The sequence below is a fragment of the Acinonyx jubatus genome, chromosome X (assembly GCF_027475565.1).
Source record: "Acinonyx jubatus isolate Ajub_Pintada_27869175 chromosome X, VMU_Ajub_asm_v1.0, whole genome shotgun sequence".
Classification (NCBI taxonomy): domain Eukaryota; kingdom Metazoa; phylum Chordata; class Mammalia; order Carnivora; family Felidae; genus Acinonyx; species Acinonyx jubatus.
This window is the reverse complement of record NC_069389.1, coordinates 120,131,175-120,147,526: the sequence shown is the minus strand read 5'-3', so window position 1 is coordinate 120,147,526 and position 16,352 is coordinate 120,131,175. Positions and strand designations below refer to the sequence as shown.

General features: G+C 49.7%; 1 protein-coding gene across 7 annotated transcripts in view; it reads right to left on the bottom strand.

Moving 5' to 3' along the window:
* Window positions 1-310: 310 nt before the first annotated feature.
* Window positions 311-16,352, bottom strand: part of MTMR1 (myotubularin related protein 1) — a 64,168-nt gene continuing 48,126 nt past the window's right edge. For all 7 annotated transcript variants that reach the window (XM_027053418.2, XM_027053421.2, XM_027053420.2 and 4 more), the window contains 3 exons: window positions 11,401-11,514; window positions 7,571-7,747; window positions 311-1,773 (listed from right to left, as the gene is read on the bottom strand). In XM_027053418.2, coding sequence (XP_026909219.2) covers window positions 1,612-1,773; window positions 7,571-7,747; window positions 11,401-11,514 — 453 coding nt within the window. In that variant the 3' untranslated portion in view covers window positions 311-1,611. The remainder of the gene's footprint in view (window positions 1,774-7,570; window positions 7,748-11,400; window positions 11,515-16,352) is intronic.

Here is a 16,352-nt window from a genome sequence, read left to right as displayed (position 1 = left end):
TCTAGGACTCAGGGCCTGGAAAGAGCACCCGGCCCCCTCGGAGTGGCACCTGACTCTGGGGTCCCCGGACCCATGGGGTCAACATTTTCTCAGGCTTATGTGTGAGGAGCATTTCAGATGTTAAAATCAGAGTACTTACCCAGTTGGGCCAAAACACTCAAGCCATGACAGACTGCGTTTATGATTTAGTAAATGAATTAAATCCCGTAAAGGCACTTTATGTCTATTGACTGTGCTTGACACATAAAATAACAGGTATTGAAGGTTTTGTCGTTTTCAAGGGAAAAATCGGAATTTAAAAAACCAGACCGCAGAGCAAACATATTATTTTAATTACAGATCGAAATACAGTGCATCAGATGAGGCAAATACGATACTGTACCAGTTTTTAAAAATCGGAACGATAAAGGTTTTACATTCTAGTACACTTAAATAAAAGACAAAAAGAACTGCTTAGGTAACAGTATTCAAGTTGTTTTAGAGTTCTGTGCTAGGTACACTCCAGGAGAACGGTCTGTTCTGCTTCTCAATCGCACAGGTGGGTCTCGGGGTCACCTCCAGGGGAGGGTGGCACCGCCCGCTCCAGAACCCCCACCCCACCCCGGGCCACCCCACTGCTGGCTCAGGGGAGCTCCAGGGAAGCCGAGAGTCACCATGCAGCCGCACGAGCAAGCGGAGCTGGGGAACGCACCTGGCAGAGCGGGGGCAGCTGGGGACGATGGCCATGCAGTGGTGAGAACAAACGGAGCCGCAGCGTCTCTGTAAAACGAGAAACCTTTCCGACAGGCAGCTGCGGGATGGGGCAGGCTCGCGTGGGCACACACAGCTGGCGGCAGTAAAGGAAGGGCCGGTGCCGTGGCCCGGGAGGCGAGCACGGGTGTCTGGGGGGAGGACAGGACATTGTGCCATCTCCAGGGCCCCGTTCGAATCACGTGCCAGATGTACCACATCAAGTTGGCGTGAGCTTTGTGCGCAAGGGCTTGCCCAGCCCGTGGAAGCGGACGCCTCCTCGTCTAAACGTAAAAAAAGGGCATAGGAAAATAAAGACCGGTTTCTCTTTCTTAAAAATGCCTTCTATGTACACAGCAGTAACTGGTGCAGGAGGCCCCTTGCATGAAGGGGACGGGAGACGTGGTGGCAGCGGTGGGTCCGCCCCCACCCAGTAGTTCAGTTCGAAACGTTTTTCAGGTTGGAGCAAAGAGCTGAAGGAAGCCACGTGGCTGGCACGTGGTCTGGAAGTGAACGGGGGTGCGTTTGAAAATAAAGGATTTACCTTCCAAGGAACTGGAGAGAGACCTGAAGCCCCGCACCCCATGGTCCCTCCCCGTCCCCAGCGGCCGGACTGGCGGGCGGTTCACGGGGTAGGTGCAATAGGCGCCGCCACAAACCGCCGGCAGGAGGGGTACGGGTCACAGAACAAAAAGCACTTGACAACGGTGGGAGTGGTCCTAGCCACACAAACGGTCAGTGGCTGAAAGTGCCTTCCAGAATGGGAGGACGTCGGGCCCAAGCCTAGAAGAGCAGAGCACAAGCTGCGGTCCCTCGCCTGGGCCACTGGGCAGGACATCCTCGCCCACTGGAGTCGCCGGAAGTGCCGCCCTCCACACCCCGTCAGACGGAGGTGTGGACGGGGGTGACCGAGTGCGACGGTGACGAGCCCCGCTCGGACGAGGATGAGGCGCGCGTGGCCACCTCCCGCTGCAGGTCCTCCACCCGCTTCTGCAGCTCTGCCTTGACAGCCAGCAGCTCCTTGAGATTCTGGTGAATGGGCATCTAGGGAGGAAGAAACCACCGCAGTGAGCAGGCCTGTCCCCAGGCACCAGGCGCCTTGTGCGATCAGCCTGCCACACCATCTGCCAAGTGTCCCCCCACCCTCCCCCCCAGCCAGGGGCGGCAGCTGGCACACTGCTCGGCTGGTTCAGGGAGGAGCAGTCAACTAAGGACACTGCAGAAAGGTGACCAGTGCCCAGCCCCCCTGCCCTCTGCGGTTTTGCATTTTTATAAATTGCCCTGCTGACTGAATAGTATTAAATCACCACCTTCTACAACCTGAAGTTGTGTTCGTTTTCATCGGTTGCAATAGGCTTAGGCAGTAGCCCCTGGACAGGATGGTGCCGGAAGAGTGGAGCCTCTGGGGGACCAGCGGCCTCCCTGCACAGGGAGGACAGGCTCTGTGCACAGCACCTCCAGCCCCACCGCACTGAAACATATGGGACACCAGGTCTGACTACTGGGGTCACAGCATGTACTCCCTCCCTCCCCTAGCAAGCCCAGAGACCCAAGACCTGACCTTTCCCTCCTGGGGCTCCCAGGCTGGGGGTGAGGCAGACCCAGGAGAGAAGGCACCACGTGGGGGGGCTTCTCTCCTTGTCTCTGCCCACTCACCTCCCCTTGTCCCCGATCCAGTGTGCACACTGCAACCACACGCCTGGGCCCTAAGCCTCACCCAGGCTATGTGATGCCCACCTAACGGCGTCCAGTGGCTTCCTTCTGTGGCCCTGACCTTGGCCTCAAAACCGTGCAGTGTGGCCCCAGCCTGCCTCTCTTCATCTCTCCCCAGGTCCTGCCTCCTGTCCCCTCCTACATTCCAGAATCTTCCAGGTTTTAAAAGACACCATGCATGTGCTCTCCCTTCTGCCTGTGGCACTTTCCCCAAAGCCTCAGCCAGCTCCCTGGAGACTGTGAGCTCTCCCGTCAGGGCTGCTGATGGCGATCAGCCTCACTGGAAGGAACCAGGAGGCAGACACAGATGAGACACACGGACAGGAGGGAGGGGGAGAGGCAGAGGAGGAGGAGAGCTGGGTGCCTGGGAACCAGCAAGAAACAAACTCTTGAGCAGGCCACAGGAAGAAGGGAACGGACGACAATGTGCATCTAATGGCGATGGCCCCCAAAAGCAAGGGAAAGTTACCTTATTGGCGGCTGATCCCAGAGGCCACCGTGATGTGGGCAACAGCACCCCTCTTAGCCTTGGAGCCTCTTGCAGGATCACTTGGTTCCCAGGGAATCACACAAGGGAACGTTCTGCAGTCAAACCACTGTTACTACCATGACCTCAGAGAGGGGCAGCCCGTGCAGGGGACTGCACGATTCCACATGCGCCCAGGGCCCGAGACGATTGTCTGACATCTCCATGCTGCCTTTCCTCATATGTCCTTTACAATAAATCTGACGTATGCTCACTGAGAAAATGCCCAGCTGGGGACCTCACTCAGTGGGTGCTAGCGCGCGTCAGCCACGAGCCAAGAGGGCCCCAAAGGAAACGAGACAGACGCCTGGCCCTCCTCCCCACCCAGCCATCTTCTGACGGATGCCCAGGGAGCTACTCTCAGGGTAGCCAATCTAGCCCCCTCCTCCTCAGACAAAAGGGGCCAAATAGGCTAGTCCCCTGCCCCTCCTCCCCAGCCTGCTCCCCATCCCCACCCATCACACTGACAGCAGCCTTCTCACCGATCCCTTTGCCACAGCCCTCCCCGCCCCCTAAGTTCCATGTGCCTAGTACCACGACGAGCTTGTCCCACGAACCCTGTGACAGCCTGGCCTGTCCACCTTTCTGGCCTCTGATGCCCCCCTGGGCCCTGCCTGCTCCCCAACATGCCTCCGTGCCAGCCGCATTCAGGACACCTTCCGTTCTCCCTTCCATACTGCATGGTGCAAGGGGAGCACGGAGAGCCGCAGGCCAGCTTTGGAGGGACCCATTTCACACTCGTGCTCCTGCTCACACGAGGTCTCGGCAAAGCTTGGGACCCCACCCACAAGAGGCATCGAGCCACCGCTAGGAGGGACTTTGGCCCTGGCCGGTGGGCACCCTTCCCTTCTGTAACTACACGTGCCAGGTGGCGAGAACGTGACAAGCCACGGCTCCTCTGGCCCTTCCGTCTGCCCGGCAGGAGGTCATCAACATCCCCCGGCGCCCAGAGGCCCACCAGAGGGTCTGGACTTAGAGCAGCGAGGGCTCCAGTTCCCGTCACTGTTGTGATGGCCACGATGAAGCTGACTGCTCACACGTGTAAGGACCTGAGCGTGGTCGGGAAGGAAGGCGGCCTGCGGCTCGCAGGGTTTGAGAGACCACGTGGGAGCTAGTGCCGCCACAGCAAGAGCGGGGGCCCACGGGACACCCTTCATTCCAGCAGCAGTGCCTGTGCGGGCTTTCTGTGCTAAGGTTCAAGGTAGCCCCCTGACCACCTGTCCTTTGTGTCACCAAGAATACGATCTGGTAACCCTCCCTGAGTGATTTCACAGAAGGGACTTCCCTCCACTCTACACTACAGCCCCTCCTCCTTGTTGCTATGACACACGAAATAGAACCACCCAGGAAAGGACCTGGGGAGGGCAAAGGGCCTGAGGAGGACAGAGGCACATGCCAGTTAGGAGGGAGCTGCAGGAAGGCAGATGCTGGCCTGGATTCTTAAGGAAAATGGACTCGAGCAACTGGAAAGAAGTGCTTAAGGGGCCCCCTGGTCTGGCATTCCAAAATAAAGCAGCAAAGGTCGGAAAGAAGTGTAGTTCTGGAAGCTGGCCCCCATGAAAGGAGGGCAGTGCACCTGCACTCAGACTGTCTCAGCTGTGAGCCACCACAGAAGCTGCTGATGGGGCTGGCCACCTCTGGCTCCCGGATGCTTCTGGGCCCGCACCCATTTTCTCTCTCACACGTGGCTCTCATTTGGGGGAGGATTCAATCTAATAACAAGCGATTATGGCAGAGGCCTACCCTTGCAGAACACAAAGTCTGAGAAACAAATAGAAATAAGCTGTCACCATAGTCCGATGGACGTAATCTGGAGCTTAGATGATGGGACAGTGGGGGCCAGGGAGGTAGAAGGCACGGAGAGCTGGAGCCATCGGGTGGCCACGGGAAGCCAGTCCCGTGCCCAGTGGGCCATCATGTGGCCAACTTTGGCCACGTGACTAGGGAATGGGGAGTCGCAGGAGGTATGGGTCACTCAGAAGAGGGAAGAGAGAAGGATTCGGGGACCATGCTTATGAGGAGGCTTTCTGGAGGCCATGGGCAATGGTCAGCTAGCTCCACGGCACTCTTTATAGATGCCACAGAGCTAACAGGATGGACACTATCAGCATAGGCAAAAGCATAAAACATTTGAAATTAGTTACTGATGGCTCACCGGCCACAAATAAAATTGAAAACCTGTATTTAAAACACTAACCACTGACCAAAGAACTTGACTGTATGTATAATGTTTGTTTTATGGAGAAAAGAGCAGAGGAAATACTCAGTGCCATAACACAGGAAGTGGCTAATGGCCCCTTACTCCCGGTTAGAAATTTGCCTGGTACACAAGGACAACAGGTAGGTCTTCTTACAGTAAACGGAGGGAAGTTTCAATCAGGGAAGGTTTCCTAAAGAAGGTTTTCAGAGGACCAGCTCTTGGCATGGTGCCAGGCTGAAGCAGAGCATTTCCAGAGTTGGGGAGGGGGGTTAACAGGCCACCTACAGGGACATGGAGTCCCTCAGACCAGGGGGAAGAGGGGAACTTGAGGCCTGGGTGCAGGGCCTGCTCCGAGAGAAAGACAAGTACTGGGCTGGGCAGGCCCTGACCACGGTGTTCTGGAAAATGGTCCAGAGCCAACTCAGAGGGTCTAGAGGAGGAAAGAGCTTTCATAGGTGAAGTCTGATGGACTGGAAAGCAGCCAGAAACAGGGAAAGAGGCAAGTGGGGAGCAGCTGGGGCGGTGCTGCTGGGAGCAGAACAGGTCAGGAGGGGAGAAGCACTGTGCACACTCAGCCACTTCCTGGAGCTAAACCTACAGTGAGGGAGTTTTCCATCGGGGAGGGAACGTTACCATAGTGATGGTCCCTCCAAGGTTCAGGTGCCCGGCGACTAGAAAGTGAAACGAAGAGTCAGGTATTCTCCATGGTTAGTGGGACTTGGGGGCGGTTATGGGTTAACTGGCCACGCCAAGTTCCTATGTGGACGTTGTACCCCCAGTCCCACAGAGCGTGACAGGTCTTTGCACAGGTAATCAGCTTACGATGCGGTCATCAGATGAGGCCCTGCCCCAATACAACTGGTGTCCTTATAAAAAGGGGAAACGTGGACACAGACGCACACATAAAAGGAAGACAATGTGAAGGCAGGGGGGGACACAGCCAGCCACAAGCCATGAAGTGAAGCCCGGAACAGACTCTTCCCTCACAGCACACTCAGAAGCAAGCCATCTAGTCAGCGCCCTGACCTCCAGGCTTCCCGTCTCTAGGACTGGGAGAGGATGCGTCTCCACTGCGTAAGCGCCCCCGTGTGTAGTACTTGGTTAATGGCAGCCCGAGCGAACAGAGAGCCGAAAACACTCCTGAGTAGATGGCGAAGGCACTGAGCAAGAACGAACTACTGAGGAGGACAGAAGCGATGGTGTTTTTAAACGAGGCCCCAGAAACCCGCTCCTGGCAGGCTGCCAGGAAACCCAAAGAATACTCAACCTACAAAGACCCTCAGTAGAAGGTCCTCTGACCCCACAGAAGGTCCTCTGTCCCCCACACAGCTGCCTCCATTGCTCTACCCACCAACTACCATCGACGGCACCCAGCCACTGACTGACATGCCACCTGCATGGACGGGAGAGGGCAGGGCAGGACCAACAGGGCACAGGCTTGGGGGAGCACCTTGGGAACCCTAACTGGTGGTGCCTGAACCACAGCCCGGGCTTAGCCACTGGACGCCAAGGGCAAACACAGCTCGGCTGCCTGGTCCTGCCGTGCATCGTTCTGCTATTTGTTCCAGTCTCTGGTCCTGCCGTGCATCGTTCTGCTATTTGTTTCAGTCTCAGGAAATGTTATAGTGAGAGTGTGGCAGGGAGGGGGAGACTATCCCTTCTTCAAGGGTTGCCTACCTGCAACTCAGCACGTGGTCTTTTTCTCTTTTGCTACCAGCGTCTACAAACTCACCAAGTCACTGGAGAGACTAAGAGTCCAACACAGTAACCAATATTACTTCATCCATACACCTTTAGCAAAGACAGAGGTGCTAAGATGTTTAACTCTAAGCCAGCAAACGGCATCTGGGTTGGTGTATAAAAAGAAGCTGCTAGAGGCATGTGGGTGGCTCAGTCGGTTAAGCGTCCACCTCAGCTCAGGTCATGGTCTCACAGTTTATAAGTTCAAGCCCCACATCGGGCTCTGTGCTGACAGTGCCGAGCCTGCTAGGGATTCTCTCTCTCTCTCCCCCTTCCCTGCTCCCTCTAAAATAAATAAACGTCAAGAAAGAAAGAAAGGAAGGAGACAGAGGAAGGGGAGAGAGAGAGAGAAAGGAAAGAAAGAAGGAAAGAAAGGAAAGGAAAGGAAAGGAAAGGAAAGGAAAGGAAAGGAAAGGAAAGGAAAGGAAGGAAGGAAAAAGAAAAGAAAAAGAAAGAAAGAAAGAAAGAAAGAAAAAGAAAAGAAAGGAAAAGAAGGAAAGGAAGGAAGGAAGGAAGAAAAGCTGCTAGAACATGAACGGAAAGGACTGAACCCTGAGAGGCGAGGGCAGAAGTAGAGCATGTCCATCCCTAGCATGAACTCATTTCTAAACCACCATCTTTGCTCAGAAAGATACACTCTTTTGCGAAGAACAAAAAGATACCTGAGGTCTCATTCGTGGGTTCCATCGCACATAATAGTTTACCCATAGTTCCAGATGACTCAGACTAGCAACGGGATATAAGACATGGTTTTCATAATTCACAAAGAAAGGATTTGAAAATTCTTCGAGCTGGCTATTGACATACGACCATAAAGATATAGTCTTCGTATATACATCCTGAAAAACAAAAAAAAGGAATACATTGAAATAAATTCACCTTTTTTTTTTCAGATTCTCAAGAATCTGTATTGCAGAGAAAAAGACTTGAATAAAAGGAGTTCAGACACTGAAAAAGCGTAGAACATTTACTAAGCCCCAGCCCCATGCTTAGTGCTATGGCGTCACCTCACGCAGGGGAGGACATGAAAACGCATACTAGTTACTGTCCTGGAAAAACATATTGCTGAGTTGAGGAACATCTGGGGACTGTGTGTGTGTAGAAGGCAAAACGAGAACTTTCTAGCAACCACAGGATGATGAGAATTTTCTAGCAACAACAGGATGATGGGGCCCATCGATAAATACATTTTTTATTTCCAGTTTGCAGTTTGCTTTTGTGACTCTTAATATTGAGGGTTGGGGTAGAATTCACAGATAAGATTCCTTTCGCTGGAAAATCATGGATGGACATCTGGGGAAAAACCTGTCAGGGTGGCAGGCCGGGGAAACCTTACATAGAGAAGTAAATATATCATTAAATTCTATCTCCCCACCTCCCGACCTTCGAATACACTGAATACAAATGCTGGAACTATTGGCATTGCTCATGTGAATGAAAACCTACAGGCACAGGAAGGCAGGTAAACATGGAACATGGATTGAACACAGTGACAAAGTCAAAATCAGAAAACCGCAAAAGCCAGCTGACTTCCTTACAGGCTATCTAGACATAGAAAATTCCGTCAGGACCTCTTCATATTTTATATTTTGTATTTATAAGAGAAACGCCAGCAATAATTCACAGGACCCTGAATGGCCAAAACATTCTTGAAAAAGGAACAAGCGTGGAGGTCTCACACTTCCCAATTTCAAAAGCTACTACAAAGTCACAGTAATCCATCTGGTGGTGCTGGCCTAGGATGGACAGATGTGTGGAATCGATGGAAGAGAACAGACAGTACAGAAATAAGCCCTCACATATACCGCCAACTGAATTCCAACAAGGGCACTGAAACAGTTCAATGGGGGAAAGAGAATCTTTTCATCAGCAGCATGTGAATGACAGGTTAGCCATGTGCAAAAGAATGAAGTTGGACCCTTCCCACACATCGTACACAAAAAGGAACTCCAAGATGGATCACAGACCTAAATGTGAGAGCTACAACTATAAAAATCTTAGAAGGAAACACAGGCTCAAATCTTCATGACCTTGAGTTAGGCAACGGCTTTTGCACATGACCCCAAAAGCACAAGCAAGAAAAGAAAATAAAGTGGACCTCATGAAAAGTAAAGACTTGTGTTTCAAAGGAGACCACCAAGAAGGCAAAAAGAAAATGCACAGAATGGGAGACTATGTTTGCAAACCATGTATCTGATAAGGGACTTGTATATATCGAGAATTCATCGGGAACTCTTACCAGTCCCTAATAAAGAAAACCCAACTAAAAACTGGGCAAAGGATCTGAATAAACATTTGTCCACAGAAGATAAACAGATGACCAATAAACACATGAAAATGTGCTCACAATACCATTGGTTAATTGGGAAATGTAGATCAAAACTCACAATGAGCTACTCCTTCATACCCACTGGGATGACTAGAATAAAAAAGATACACAACAACAAACATCTACAAGGATGTGAGGAAACTGGGTCCCTCAGACATTGTTGGGGACAATGTAAAATACTGCAACTGCTTTGGAGAACAGTCTCTGGGTTAAACATACACTTGCTATAGGACTCGGCAATTTTACTCCTAGGTACATACCAGAAAAATGAAAGCATAGGTCCACATGAAACCTTGCACATTTGAATGTTCCCAGCAGCATTATTTGTAAGAGCCCGAAGTGGAAACAACCAGAAGTCCATCTGCAGATGACTTAGATGAACAAAGTGTGGTGTCTCCACACCATGGGTATTACTGAGCCATAAGAAAGGAACAAAGTACCAACGCCTGCTAAGACTCAGATGAACCTTGACAACATTAAGCTTAGTGAAAGAAGCCAGTCACAGGAGGAGAAATACTGTTTGATTCCATTCATATGGAATGTCCAGAACAGGCGAATCCATACAGATTGAAAGCAGATCATTGACTGCCAGGGGCTGGGGGAGGGAGGGACGGGGAGTGACTACTAATGGGAATGGGGTTTCTTTCTGGGTGATGAAAAGTTTATGTGGTTTAGGAAATTAGATGGTGGGGATGGCTGCACACTCTGAATATACTAAGGACCATTAAACTGTACACTTTAAAAGGCTGAATTGTATAGTATGTAAATTCCATCTCAAGAGAGCTGAGTTTTTAAAGAGGGTATTTGGTTAAAACAAAAGAGAAGACCGTAAGTGTTTAAATTCTACATATGAACTTCATTTTTCTGTTCATATTTTAAAAATAGCTTTATTGAGATAGAAGTCAAATACCATGAAGCTTGCTCTAAAGTTTTTCTTTTTTTTAAGAGGTTAACAGGTCTCTATCACCCTGGGCCCACAGGAATGTGGATCTTACCGGGATCACGACAGAAGCCACAGGGAGGTTTCAAGCAGGGGAGAGGCTCAGGATGGGACTAGAGTCAGGGAATGCGGCCCTGGTTGCTGGAGGTCAGGAATGACTGAAGCACATTTCCCACCAGCTGCCTTAGTCTGGCCGCGAGACCGTGGGGGCTTGCACTAGGCTGTGGGGCAGTGACAAGGGGGGACCAGCTGTGGCAGCTGGGGGCAGGGTGAGGGAGGAGGCAAAGGTGGCTCCTGTGCATCTCGAGGAGCAAGGGTGCCCTTTAGGGACATGTAGAAGGGCAGAGGGAAGAAGAGAATGGCATTTAGATCCTGAGAGGAGACAGACAGCGACCTAGACAGAGGACAGAGTTTGGGGAAGACGACGACCAGGAACTGGGCCCAGGCAGGCTCCCAGCTGAGAGAAGGGCTAAAGGGAGGAGACTGAGTGGGGTGCAGGCAAGGAATGAGGGGTGACAGCTGTGGGGAAGCTGCAGAGGGAGGTGGGTGCTAGCAACCCACTATTTTCCCTGAAATTTGACAATGTTCTAATGTACTTAGCCCACAGGCATTGGCCCTTTTCTGTTAACCAGAGGACACTCTAAGGTGCCTTTGCCTAATGCTTCCTCACTTTTGACCATTTCTTTCTTTTATCCCAAAGAGGAAAGAGGGGAAATAGAACTCAGAAGCTCGGCAGCTGCTTCATTATGAACCTGATGGAAAAGAGAGTCTGGCTTGCTCCTCAAGGGAAGTTCTGGGCTCATCTACAGACTTCACCTTCCTAGGCCTCCAAGTACCTTTGTGCCCAACGGCCTGGAGAACGAAGGGCAGAATCACATCATTTTGGAGTTAGTGCAGTAGAAAATAGAAAGTACATGAGCTTGGGATTCAGGGGGTCCAAGGTTTAGAACTAAACCTACAAGAACTGAGAGACGTCAGAGAGGTATGGGCTTGCTAGGCCCCAGCCCCCAGCACCCACACAGTAAGAAGCTCGTGTCAGGCCACCTGGAAGATTAAACACATGCACTGGGGCTGCTGAGGCCTGGAAGGGATCTAATGTAATCTCTCCATTTACGCACGGCAGCAGGGCTAGACCCAAGTCCCCTCTCCACCCAGTCCCCCTTTTAACAGTGGCACCTCATGGGAAAGGCACCCGAGTAATTGGGAAAGCAATAGACACTTACCTCTTTGAGTCGCTGCTGTTCACAGTTGCACAAAAAGGTCCCAAAGAGACAGCTGTAGAGGTGATCCAAAATCGTGATCAAGAACAGTTCATTGAACTCAAATGCTGAAGGAAACTTAAATGGAGAAAGAAGGTTTAAAGTTCAATTTCTAAAACATAGTGGTACTAGTTGTCTGTGAAAGACCGCTAAAGTACAACTCGGAATACAGTCCAAGATTAAAAGGAAGACTGAGCCCATGTAGAATTTAACTTCCTATAGTTTCAAGTCCAAGCTTATAGATCTGGCTGAGAAACAACCTGAAGTAACAAAAACTGTACTTTTCAATGCCTGAATAAGCATCGTGCAGCTTCCACTTCTTGTCATGCTGGTAGAACACAGCCCACAGTCCCCCTTCTGCCAGAAAGCACTAGAAAACTGGATAGAATACATAAAGCGGCTGTTTTCAGACACTGGCAACAGGCAGCAGGAGGCCATGACCCCACCCCCAGCACCAAAGGGAAAAAGACGAGTCAAGTCCAACTCCAGTCCCAGCTTTCTACCTGGGGTACATTCGGAGTCACAGAGAAGGGAGGTGGGTTCCCGGGCACAGCATATACCAAAAGTGATTCACGAAGAAACAAAATCTATTCTCTACTACTCATCGTTAATAACCTTCCCACAGAGACAACTCCAGGAACATACATCCCCGTGATCCTTCCTAACGTATAAATAAACTGACCCCCAGCAACATATACAAAGGGTAGCACAACATGACCCGGCAGGGTTTGTCTCAGGAATGCAAGGCTGGCTTAACATTTGAAGATCAAGGTTAAAAAAAATAATAATTACTGTAATTCATCATATTAACAGAATAAGAAAATGACATAATCATCTCAATTATCGTTTTAGGTCATTCTTAATGGGGTTTTGCCAAATTCCAACAAAGACTTTACCATTTTTGGGACATCCTAGCCAGTAGGTGTCATTTAGTAGCCGTGAGGAGACGGTCTGGAAATGACAATAATGATTAATGATAATGATGATGATCCTAGCGGCAGGCAAGTACTGGCTGCCTCTCATGTGCCAGTAAACATAGTGAAATATTCATTACATGCTGAATGATGCAGAGCCAATTAGAACTAAACCAAACAGAACTACCCAGCATGTTTTTATTTAACTCAGTTTACAGTATCAAACCATTCCCCAATCAGAGTGACATTTGCACACGATCATGAAGTCCTGTCATCTCTACAGAGACGACCAGGGTTGCCGATAGCCTTATTACTTTACGAGGATAGGGACAAGCTTCCCGATTAGAAATAATGGCCAATCCAGGACTATCCACGCTCTACCTGAAATTGTTCCCTTCCTCACCAGGCTGTTTATTACATTAGCCAACTTGCGGAATTCTGCTCAGCTATCTTGGATTCAGATGTGCCTCTCTCTCCATCCTAAGGATTGTTCCCATAGAAACATACAACTGTCTTCTGAAGAGCCCCATCAGAATACTGCTTCTTTAGAAACCTCTGGAAACTAGCTATGGTGGTTGTTCTTACCAGCACTCTTGTTCTTAGATGAACTAAATCAACTAAATCTGGCCAAAATGCTAAAGAAAGCTACTGATTAATCTGAGCCTTTAACTTGCAACTCTGACAATGGCCTCACATTCCAAATGGCTATCTTTTAATAATTTTTTAAAAATGTTTTACTTATTGTTGAGAGAGAGTATGAGTGGAAGAGGGGCAGAGAGAGAGGGGGGGACAGAGGATCCAAAACAGGCTCTGTGCTGACGGCAGCAAGCCTGATGTAAGGCTTGAACTCATGAACCAGAAGATCATGACCTGAGCCAAAGTTGGATGCTCAATCGAGCTACCCTGGCACTCAGCAAATGGCTATCTTTTTTTTTTTTTTTTTAATCTTTATTTTTGTGAGAGAGAAAGCATGTGAGCAGGGGAGGAGCAGAGAGAGAGGGACACACAGAATCTGAAACAGGCTCCAGGCTCCGAGCTGTCAGCACAGAGCTCGACGCAGGGCTCGAACCCACGAACCGTGAGATCATGACCTGAGCTGAAGTCAGATGCTCAACCGACTGAGCCACCCAGGTACCCCATCAAATAGCTATCTTTTAAAAGGCCAAGTACATCCTGTCCACTTTTCCCAGCATTTTTCTATGTGGTTTAGTTACGCTCTATGCATAAATTATTGGCACCACAAAATATATGAATTTGAAGCAAATATATAACATTTATGTACATTGGAGCTTTATTAAATCAAGGATAGTAATGGAAGATATAGATTTTCAAACATTTAAATTATATGTTTATTAGCAGGACAGCAAAGCTTCTATGGGCACTTTTTTTTTTTTTTTAAGTCAAATGAGTCTTTATTCCTAACCCTGAGCACTCGTTCTGAATCTGGGAGCTTGGTTGGATGTATTCTAGTACCACTGACTACAAGCCTTATTGTGGCCAAGTGGGTACCAGGTAGGGGAGGTCAGAGTGGGTGGGACTCTGCCTAAGGCCATCAGCCCCTGCAAAACCAGAACACAAGAGCTCTGCTCATGTTCCATCAGGACTGTTATTCACCTTCAAATGGCATTGTGGCCTTACGCTCAGCTCCAAAAATATTTCATTTAGAGGAAGTAGCAACAGCTAGAGTAATAAAAATAAAAGATTAAATGTCATGACTCCGACTTTGTTTTGGCCTGTTGTCGCAGAAACTATACCATATGCCTAAAACGTATGGTCTCAAAAACTCCATAGAAATCCATAATGAAATTCTACACCTCTTGAGAAGGGTAGAGAGTCCATTAAACTATGGCTATTGTAGAAGGTTGGAGACTCTTTTCTGAAGAGTCCCCTCAATTACTCTGCCCTTAGATCCTTTTCTATCAATTTGTGTACACAGGCTAGTTCATTTTATCCTGAGATTTCTAACAATTTCATGAGGATTTAAGCTTCCTTGATTTAGCAGTAGGCAACCTCCAAATAAATTAATCTTATTACATTAATGCATCTTTTCTAACAAGCTACATGTCTCATCCACTTGTGACTTAACTGATAGACTAAGCAGTGATATTTCTTCTTCTATTGCATTAACAACATTGTTTTAAGAGACATTAATTATACGCATTTCACGGACAGAATCTTAGAGCTGAGAGGCATCTGAAATCTAATCTACACCCCTTGTTTTCTTAAAATCCAATAAACAGCACAAAAAATATATAGATTGGACATGAAAATAGGCACTAAGCAGTATTGAGAATGGAAGTCAGTTTGAGGATATCACACACACACGCATGCACGCACCCCTAGGCATTTGGGAGGGAGAAGCTACTTAACATCAGAATTATTTTTTGTGTTCAACCTTTTAATGTGATTTTTCTAAAAGGCATTTTATACTTTTTTGTTTTGACCTGAATGTAACCATCATTTAATTTTGTTACCAGCTCAATCAATTAATACAAACAGCAAGAAGTTCATGGTGCTACATTACAATAAGACCTCTGGCCAGTCTCCCGGCTTTCTGAGTATGTGTTCACTGTCAACTGTCACTCATCCTGTCGATGTCGGTGCCTACCTCTCTCTGAGACCCGCCCCCCCTCACTGGGTCTTCCCTCCAACTGGCTGCTCTGAACCAGTTGTGACCTCGCACTCAGCTAACTGAAGATCCCCATCAGCTTGGGGAAGTGGGCCTAAAAGTAAGAGGAAGTTCTAAGTGCAGGCCTGAGGACTCACATTCTGTGAGATCTCCTCTCGCTGATTAGAACCTACCCACCACCCCCTTCCTTTTTTATTAAGTTTCTTTTATTTTTGAAAGAGAGCACACACATGCACTCACACGCAAATGGGGAGAGGGGGGAGAGAGGGAATCCCAAGCAGGCTCTCCACTGACTGATGTGGGGCTCAAAGTCACAAACCATGAGATCATGACCTGAGCTGAAGTCAGACACTTAAGCGATTGAGCCACCCAGGCACCTCTTTTCTTTCTTGTTTCTGAAAGTATGCCACTCTCTCTAGATCCTTGCTACTGGGGGAGATCTGTGGGAAATGCAGACTCTCAGGCTTCGGGGCCCAGACTCACAAATCAGAATCTGCATTTTAAGAAAACCACCACGTCCAGTGCCATGTGAGTTTTCATCTCTAAGTCCCCAAGGGAAGCTGAGGCTACTAGCCACAGGACTGGACTAGGACGGAGCTCCCTGCCTGGATGCTGGCCTTCTACCTCACTGGTACCACAGAACCACCTGGGGAACTTTGCAGAACCACACACACCCGGGCTTCCCCCTAGGACCACGGGAGGAAGGGTCTGCAGGGGCGGGGCCGAAGCATGTGCATCTTGACAAGTTTCCAGGTGCTGACAGTAAGCCCTCAGGTGGAGAGTGAGGTTGGGGTGCCCTAGATGGCCCTCGAGGAATCGCTGCCACGAGCGGTCCAGGCTGAGGCAGAGCGGGGCAGCATCAGCAGTGTGGTGGTTCTCTCCTGCCCCCAACACCCCCCGACATCGGTACAGAGGCTCACGGTGAGAGATTTCACAGACGGTGGTACATCGGGCACTCTCCGGGCTCAGGGAGGCAGAGGTCCTTTAAAAAGACCCTAAGGTGTTGGTGCTGATGTGGTCAGGAATCTCAGTCACGAGCACCGTGGCTGCTGGTGGAGTCACTAGAGGTCGCCAGCAGTCTTTCCGGCTGGCCCCCTTCACGTGACTAAAGCAGCTAAGGCCAGACCTCTGGGCCAACAGGAAGGAGAGGGCCCAGGCCATGGTTCTCCACCCTCGGACTCCTTCCCCACACAGGCACTGGGAGGACTCCTGACCTCTTATTCTCTCCGTGTTGGTCCCTTTGCGTCTGCGACTCTTTGTCTCTTCCTCTGTGTCTGTATCTGTCTCTTTCTGTCTGCGTGTGTCTCTGCATGTATATCTGTGTGTCTCTGGCTTGCTCTCTCCTCACCCCTCTCTATAGGTCACTCTATCTC